Here is a 9,218-nt window from a genome sequence, read left to right as displayed (position 1 = left end):
GAAAGGGTACTACCGATTGAGAAATGCAATATTAGAAGTCAAATGGCACTGCAGTGCAATAGGATAACTGCAATAGTAGCTGCAATGGTAGCTGTAATGTACTGGGTGTTATTATGTACAACAAACAAACATTGAAAAATGGTTAAATTTGTTGATGAGATTTCGGTAAAAGGGTTTGCGACATTGTTGATGAATAATTTTCGTGAGTTGTGTGCACATATGCATTTATCACAAAGCTCCCAAACAATCGCTTTGCTCGTGTTTGGTCGTGGATTAGTCTTTTGATCAATGAGAGTCGAAGAACAAGCAATAAGCAACTAAATCAATACATGAATGAAATTTCTTTATAATACTACTGATTATTATTAAATGATAATTTAAGCACTAACAACTACTTAAACAACTTTAGTAATAAAAATAGTAGTGGTAGAGATGCGTGTGGTTGCAGTGGGTTAGTTACAGCGGTTACAGTGGGTTAGTTACAGCGGTTACAGTGGGTTAGTTACAGCGGTTACAGTGGGTTAGTTACAGCGGTTACAGTGGGTTAGTGTGTAGTAATTAGTGCTAGAGTAGTACTACTCTATATATCTCAAAGTTAGTGTGTACGTATGTCTGTGTGTAGTTCCAGCTTTAGCTATTAAAATCTTGGAATAAAGGATCCATAAAGCAGAAAATTTGATCTGGGAACCTCCTGTTCGCCAGTCCGACTGCCTTACTAACTAAGCCACACAAGCGACGCTTTCAGTTGCAACATAACATCAGTAGATTTATTAGTAAGCTTACTCAAGTTTTCTATCGGCAATGTGCCAGGCTAATAGCAAGTGGCCGGCAACTCTCATTATCTCTGTTTATAAGGTGATTTTTAACACCCAGGCAACGCAGACTAGTACAGCTAGTCATTATGATATAATAATAATGAAGTGGCAGCAATACCACTAAAACGATATATCAAAATAGTGAATGGGAAACAGATGAAAATAATGGAGTTTTTCAAAGACAATTAGACACATTCTGCAGTATTTAGAAAATGTACTGAAGCCACTTAGTTAAGCACTCTGGATTCGGAAACAAAGCTTAAACAAACAGAGAGCAAACATGACTAGCACCCTAAAATGACAACATCATACTTCCAGCAAAAGAGTTAAGTGTGTCCAGATCACCTGCTTTTACGCTCTGCGAAAATGATTAGTTTAGACTCTAACTCCCTTTATGCTTTTGATGGCCACTTTTCTCGAGAGGTTTGTAGACTGAAGAATGTGAGAGACTAGTGTACATACAAAAGCATGTTGAACAAGAACATCGAACAAGCATTTATATACAGCGTAGCTTTATATAGTCTTTAAGTACTGAATGTAGTCATCTAGCTTTTATGGGGATCGTCCTATCCTTGTGGAAGATTATGAATCACGTGCTACAAAAATCAGTATGGCAAAGGGCGATAAAAGTAACTTATTTGCCGTTGACGAACTTGTTTACAAACTAGATGAATGCCCGATGTTACGCGAGTAATCAAAATAGGTTTTGTATAGAAAATTTCTTTTCAATTGGCTAAGTTTCTTTGCTAAATGAATTTGAGCAACTTAAGCTAGTCATTATAACTTAAGCCAGTGTTAGGAAAAATATTGTGTGATGATTTTTATGCACCCTTGCTCAAGTGTGAGTATTCTAACCAATTGGTATCAAAGATTGGCAGGTGCATAAGTATGTTCACGATTATTCATCACTATAGCCAGTTGGACATGTAGTCTAGTGATTTAGCACGCCTGTCGACTGACATGGAAGCTCCAAATGCAAATCCAATGCGAACCGGATTTTTCATTCCTAAAAACTATTGCTTTAACTGGACAAACAAACGTTAAACCAACAAACAAACCCTAAATTTTTTATAAATAGATTATTATTATAGATTAAGTATTCTAAATAAACATTGAAAAACACTTCAGCAGTATTTTCAATGATAGCCTAAAATACTGGAATACATTGAATGAGCAACTGCATGCATGTAAAAGAAGGACAACAAACGTAATATATAAAATGAAAAACTATCGCTCACATAAATAGAACTAGGCTGAATGAAAAATCTGTCGTACTTCCAGCATAATAAAATACATCTGCTAACATAACAAACAAGCATAACTATGGTAGGCTACCAGCTTGATGAATTCTGCAAATTATGAAGATGGTTGGCAGCACGCTGACTGATATTTAGAGGAGAGAAATGACTCTGCACTCCCTCTTCATGCATAAGTGCAAGACCAGCGAGGCCGAGGTAGGAGTGCAGAGGATCTGGAGATGTGGTCGTCCACTTGCTGAAACCACCCGTCATATAGTCCTGTACAGAGAGCAGCCAGTCTCTGTTAGCCTTGTGATTAACATGCTGAAAAGAGTCAAGAATCTGCAAGGTGGCCCCTAACCAGAAAGAGTAGCAGGTGTCTACAGCCTTATTTGGGCGACCTTGAAATCCAGACTGTTGGCGATTAAGACACCATTGTGTGATCAGAGCCAGCTCTGACGGTTTCAATCTATCTAGTTTGTTGAACAGATATAAAGCGGCTACTGCGCAATAGGTTGATCCTCCGACTGCCTCCGTAAAAGGGCGCTGCCCAAAGCCACCCTCATAACTCAAGCTATCTATTATATAGTTGACAGCCTTTTCTACATCAATCGTCGAATAGTCATTGAGGATATAGCAGACGGCTGCCACGCAGTAAATAAAACGCATGTCATCCTCGGAACCCTCGACACAGTACTGGAAACTTCCATTTTCCAGTTGTAGATTCTTCAGACCATAGGCTATCGCTTGCTTGTCGACACGACTTAAGTCGTCTCCGAGTACTAGGAGAGTGCATAAGGCCGTGTATGTCATAGCCACGTGTCCGCTGTCATACAAAATTTTGTCAGTCTGAGGTTGGACAAAACTTGCCCCTGTCCAAGTGGATCCTCTGAAACCTGAGGCACTCATATCAGATAAGCCATCCTGCCAAAGATGTATACACAACATCATACAGGCAACAGTGAAAGTGTATTGTCAAATGATTCAAACAAACTAGACAATATTGTGAGCAAGATACCAAGATTTGCGCGCTCTCTCCTCTGATAATGGTCAAAATGAAAGATAGAACAATTCCTAATATGATATTTCATAGATATGTACACGAATACTTGTATCTGATGTATTTATGAACTGTTCACGAAGCCGCAAATCACATAAATTTGCTTAATAAGCAATTTTTAAGCATTCAGTAAAAGCCATGACTTTAGTATGATCATTGCATGTTGCGTGCTGCGCCCACTCGTGCTGCGCCCACTTGTGTGCAACAGCCACTAGCAAACCATCATTTTTGAAAGAGGCAATTACTCACAGCCTGGTAGCAATTTAACTTAGCAGTCGCATATCTGTCATTTGATAGTTTACTACGTTTCTTATCCACTAACACACACTATGGCAAGCAAATGTCTACTTTAAAAAGGAAAGAGTACCTCAGGCATTGGCTGTTGTATAATCAACTTTACTGGCCGATACTGAATTGAAAAATTTTGTTTAATTCAAGTTTCAAACACAGAGAGACAGGTTACACATATTCTCACAAAGTTATTCTTCAAAAATTACTTGATATAGTAGCATGGTACAAATGTAATTTAAAGTTGCCATGTAATTCTCCTTCATAAATAATTTCGAGCAACTCTTGTCAAAAGTCCCAGCTTAGAAATTGAAGATGTAAAACTGTAAGCAAACACAAACATTGTTGACTCTGATGTTTATTGTGTAGTTAACAGTGACTTGAGTGTGGTCTATATTATTATGTTATTCCAATTGTTACCTAATGTTGTTCATACTATGCTTCATAATACTAACGAGTATAAGGTAAGTTGGACTGGATGAACCACATGTTTATTTTATGTGAAAACTTTAATTTGCAGTGATGTTCCTGATATATGTTTCTTGTACCATGCTACAGCTGACAACTGTGCCCATGTATGGTGCATGAAACATTATACTATTATCAGCTGACAGACAGTTTATATAATTAATAAAAACTGTCTTAATCAGCTGACTTTCACCTTCCATGTTTACTTAAGATGAGTTGCAACTTGGTTTAAAAACTGAAGTCACGATGGAACCTCGAGTCTCGAACGCTTCGGTTCTCAACCAATTCGGTTTTGACCAAAAATTTGAGATTTGTTCGTCTCGGATCTCGAACATAAATACGGTTTTCGACCAAACCAGGGCATGCGAATTGGAATTAAACGTTCAAAACAGCTCCGGAAACAGCATGGAAGCATTTGTTGACAAAGGGAGAAGCAAGTTACGCTTCATAAATTCTTTACAAAAAAGAAGGAACCATCTGGGTCGAAGTGCCTCTACCGGGGAGATTTACTAGGGAGGCAACTCCTCCAGTCGCGGTACCCTAAATTGTTTTGGAAAAAGATTCTCCTTCAAAGATGTGAAATAAACGTGCCATTCCATATTTTCTTTGTCATATGATTGTTGCATTTTTTGCTGTTTCATTATCAAGTTCTATAACTTTTGGTATTGTATCTTAACTTAGAATTTTTTCAATGTTTTAAGAGCAAAACGTACGAAATGCTTACGTTTTGTTTTCTTTTTTCATCATCATAAATAGAAAATATTTTATTACAATTAAACACGATCTGTATCTACCCGTTTTTATTTATAGCATGTAGTACAGTTTATAGTGTAAAATATTAAAAAAATACTTTACCGATGTTGTTTTCTCGACTGAGAAAGGATTAAAATTTACATACATTAATTCTAACGAGAATAATTGTTTCAGATCTCGAACAACTCGGTTTTCAAACAACCTTCTGGAACGGATTATGTTCGAAAACCGAGGTTTCACTGTACTAATAAAATGTTATAGTTTTTAAAACCATATCAAGAAAACAAAATTATTCTTAGTATTACGCTATTAGTATTACATTGTTAATAATAGACTTACACCTTTACACTTTTGCTTGGGCATTCCAAAGGCATACCTTTTCAACTGGAAGAACCTGAAGTGAGTATATCCACTCAATCATGTCTGCCGGAGATATGTTGATTTTGTCCAGGGCATCAAGCAAGTCTAGTCCACTAATGGCAAAGAAAGCGATTGTCATTCTACTGTTATCAAGTGAGGCGTATCGTCCTGGTAAGACCTGTGAGAAACATCGAGCAGTTAACCAAATGCTATAACAGTGTGCATTGAATGCTAGCTAATAACACTTTAAATGGGTGAGCTATTGAATTTTATAGATACCGTAAAAACTCTATTTGAACACTATGGCGCTCTATTTTTTAACCCGGTCAATTGGAAGTAGTGTTGTATTTGTCAAATAGCTTCTCAGAATTTGGGAAGATAAATTCAACCCTTTTGTGGGTGAAGCGTATGTCGCCTATATTTTGTACTTTCCTTCAGGCGGAGCAACTTTAACCCTTTTAGATGCAAGAAATCTGTTAACTTATCTCCAACCAGAGCCGTATCCTCCTATACTGCAGCTACTGCCATGGCAGTACCATTTTTTGAAGCTCAAAATTCCGGAATTCACGTCATTTTTGCTTGATTTTAATACTTTGGCTGGGGAAATGGCCAAAATGTCGTTTATCGGTTGTGTGGGGAAACGGCATTTACGTCGCTTTTAGTATAAAGCCGCCGTCTCGTAACGTTAAACAAAGGATATGAATGCTAGTAAGTTTTAAATAACATCAACAAGATATTAGTCGATAAATTAAGATATGAAGCGATTATCCGAAAGGCGTTGCTTTGTGCTAATGAAATCGCGCCTCCTTGGAAAAAGAATAAAAGCTGAAAATACCAGTCAACATGGGGTTAACTTTCAAAACGGTAAAATAAAATACTATTTGATTCTCCGATTGTAAGTTATTTTTTGGTGTGATTAGAATAACAATAACAATAATTCAGATGATGGAAGTGATGTAAACTTTATAGACTTTTATAATACTTGGAATATACAGAGAAAAACGATTGTTGTGGTAGCTCGCACGGCAATGTTATAGCGTTGGACTCTACCGAAAGGAATGCTTCCAAGCATTTCATACAGAGACAATTGTACATGGTTGTATTTTTTTGTAGTAGTAGATATGTAAATGAATGCTTATGTACAAAAAATTTTGTTCATAGAAATAAATTAAGTTTGAGCTATGCATGTAACATGCATAGCTCAAACTTAAATCTACTAGGTACTACTTGCTCAGTATTATAGACTATAGTATAAGTACATTATTTTTAACATGGTGCTCTATTAATTTTACTTTTTAACTCTACAATATTATTAAATTAAATTATTTCATAGGTGACTACTCATCTCCTACACCATTCAGCAGTGTACCCGGTGATAATTCTATCTCATGCTAGCTGTGGCCAACCCCTTTAGCAGCTCCCATTCACATTATATTTTTAATAAGCATTGTTAAAGACAACCTCAATAAACAGTTTTATATTTAGAAAACTGGATTATGTCAAATTTTCTGTTAGAACATGTGCCCCATCAGGAGCCAAGTGTGCTATGTAGATTTACACCATTTTGACTATATACTAAAAATTTTCCTGAGGGAGAACCCCCGGACTCCCCTCCCCCACCAAGAGGGCGCTCGGTACCCCTCTTGGACTCTCCCTGCAGTACCGTTTTCAAACAGGTGGATACTGCCCTGTCTCCTACTTGTCGTAGATCTCTAAATAAATATGCATAAGGAAACTAAGAAATATCTCTACCAATTGATATGTATTGCTTGCAATTAACCTGCGACGATATAGCCTGGGCTCTGCTTTGCAATTTGCTGGAGCTTTCGAACTTTCTAATAATTTTAGGCATAATTTTATAACTATATTTAACAATGTTGCATAAAAGCTCATTGCAATCATTGATGTTTTTTAAAGTTTGCAACCATAACTAGCTTTTCATGTGCAATAGAAGAGGAATTATGAGCGTTGATCCACCGTAAGCTTTATATAACTGCAAGGATGCTATCAAATAGTATGCTATAAATCCGCAAATGTATAAGTTATATAATAATAATCTATCAAATGCTGCAAATATATATTCAAGAACAAGTGACATAAACAAATCTTACTTAGAATACATGCAAAAACGAAAATTTACAGTTTAAAAACAAAAATAGTTGCATCGCTTGCTCTGCAAGTTGCGTTCTGATTGTTACTTTTGTATAGAATGATTTAATCTTCTTCTGGCCGTTCAATACCTTCCACAGTGTCTTCTGACCTTAACTTCGAGCCATATGTTCACTAAGGACAACTTTTAGCTTAAAGCTACTCATTCATATACTAGCGTAAATGTAAACCGCTTTTCACATACGTCAAAGTAACAACACCGCATTAAACAAGGAACTACTATTATTTTGATACAGTAACTAATTATTTCTATGCTGTTGCTTTCATGGAAAAAAACTGAAAAGCGCTGGAGCTGGAAAACGGACTTTGATACGAACGGAAACAATGAAAGAATTAACTGCTATTAATGTAACCAAATCATTATTAGTATGATTTGGTGGACACTTTTCTACTGATCACTTGCTATTATGGGTTTGTAAAATCAAAGAATGTCAAAGTGATGGTCAAATGGAGGTGGCATTCAATTAAAGGATCGCGCTCTATTTCTCAACCCTTCTCCTATAGTGGCTGTCAAATAAAGGTGGCGTTCAAATAAAAGTGGCGTTCAATTAGAGGTTTTACAGTACATCAAATAATAGTATGTAGAAGCCTACCTTTAGACACATCTCAAAGTACTTAATATGCCGCTTAACCACTAGGATCTCCTCCATCATGGAAGTTTTTTCTCACACAACCAGCCTTCTGGCACTGTGCTCAGATACCTACACAACATGCAAGATGTTGTAAAGTGTTTTGTAGTACAATACTAATTTCGTAGAACCGATATGAAGTGACCTAACATCAACTTTTAAATGCCTCCAATGATTATACCTCGAGACCTGAATATTCGGCTTCATACACCAACACGCAAACCATTGCACCAAGCAGTCACCTCACCATGTCAGAGAATGATTGTGCATATAGTCATTACACATCATCTCTCACGGCGCACGAGACTCAGTGTACTAGTCAGGATAGAAAAAGGTAGACATATTCCATTCAAAACTGGGTTAGTAAAATTTCTAATGCGGATCTTAACTTAGCTTAAGAATGTTAAGAAGGTTCCAGAGATGAGGCTAGCAGCTGCTATACTGACTAAGATACTATCTAAATAAACACGATTATGTGACCAGACTTTTTCTTATGATCCTTAACACTACTGCTGCTACGCATAGCACATCTATATATTTTTGGTTAACAAATATATATTATATGTATTATCGAAATCAATGTTTTAAAATAAAGACGTGACCAATGCGTTTACAAAAAGCGTTTGCATATAACAATCGATTGTCAGTATAGCCTTTAAAAAAGACGATAATACATACTAGTATATAGTTGTGTTCCTAGTTGTATACTAGTATTTAGCTGTGTTTACGAAATATAATAATATATACTAGTATATAGTTGTATTCCGCAAACTGACAACAACCTTATATTTGTAATCCTTGGCTCGATGTAGAGCGGATCTTAGTAGAACATAGATCATAGTCCATAGTCTTCAACTCGGGAACGAATGCCGTTTAATAGACTAGGGTTTATGTACGCATTTGCGCTGCCATCTATCGTACCAAGGAGGTTTGAAAATCTTATGGTACGCTCGCTATGCTAATGCAGCGTGTTATTACTTTTGTTCACGCTCACGATTGATTTCCGATGCTTAAGCGTGTCGTCCGTAAACAACCCGGCTTCAAAAATGAGTCGCCCAATCACCCGTGTCGCCTAATCACCCGAGTCACCCAATCACCCGAGTCGCCCAAAACGTTACTAGACAAAATTAAGATAAGACAACTGGCATTCATCAAGAAATACTCAAACGAGCTATTGATCATATGACAATAATTTTTAATTTACCGCCAGCTTATTGCTTGTGAATTTTATTCCTTGGTTGATTTACCATAGTTTTAGCTATAAATAAAAGTTTTTTTGATCAAGCAAAAATAATCAATTTGTCTGGTGTAGCTGCAGTTGGTGAAACTCCACAGAAAACAAATAAACATAAGTATTTCTTATGCTGTCTAAGAAATCTCTCACTTATTCCAAACTCTAAATATGTGTATTTGCAATATTTATACATACTACATCTAT

At 36.5% G+C, this 9,218-nt stretch overlaps 1 protein-coding gene across 3 annotated transcripts; it reads right to left on the bottom strand.

The window, feature by feature from the left end:
• Positions 1-1,885: 1,885 nt before the first annotated feature.
• Positions 1,886-8,636, bottom strand: LOC137387222 (geranylgeranyl transferase type-1 subunit beta-like). 3 transcript variants are annotated; one of them, XM_068073559.1, is made up of 4 exons: positions 8,563-8,636; positions 7,745-7,852; positions 4,999-5,160; positions 1,886-2,977 (listed from the first exon to the last, which is right to left on the bottom strand). In XM_068073559.1, the coding sequence occupies exons 2-4, from the start codon at positions 7,802-7,804 to the stop codon at positions 2,147-2,149; spliced, it is 1,053 nt and encodes a 350-aa protein (XP_067929660.1). In that variant the 5' UTR covers positions 7,805-7,852; positions 8,563-8,636; the 3' UTR covers positions 1,886-2,146. The 3 variants fall into 3 exon arrangements, with proteins under 3 accessions (XP_067929660.1, XP_067929661.1, XP_067929662.1); XM_068073560.1 differs by lacking the exon at positions 8,563-8,636 and adding an exon at positions 8,459-8,560; XM_068073561.1 differs by lacking the exons at positions 7,745-7,852; positions 8,563-8,636 and having other exon boundaries at positions 4,962-5,090.
• Between the last annotated feature and the right edge of the window lie 582 nt (positions 8,637-9,218).

This window comes from Watersipora subatra, chromosome 2 (assembly GCF_963576615.1).
Source record: "Watersipora subatra chromosome 2, tzWatSuba1.1, whole genome shotgun sequence".
Lineage (NCBI taxonomy): Eukaryota > Metazoa > Bryozoa > Gymnolaemata > Cheilostomatida > Watersiporidae > Watersipora > Watersipora subatra.
The sequence above is the reverse complement of the archived record's forward strand: the minus strand, read 5'-3'. Positions and strand labels throughout refer to the sequence as shown.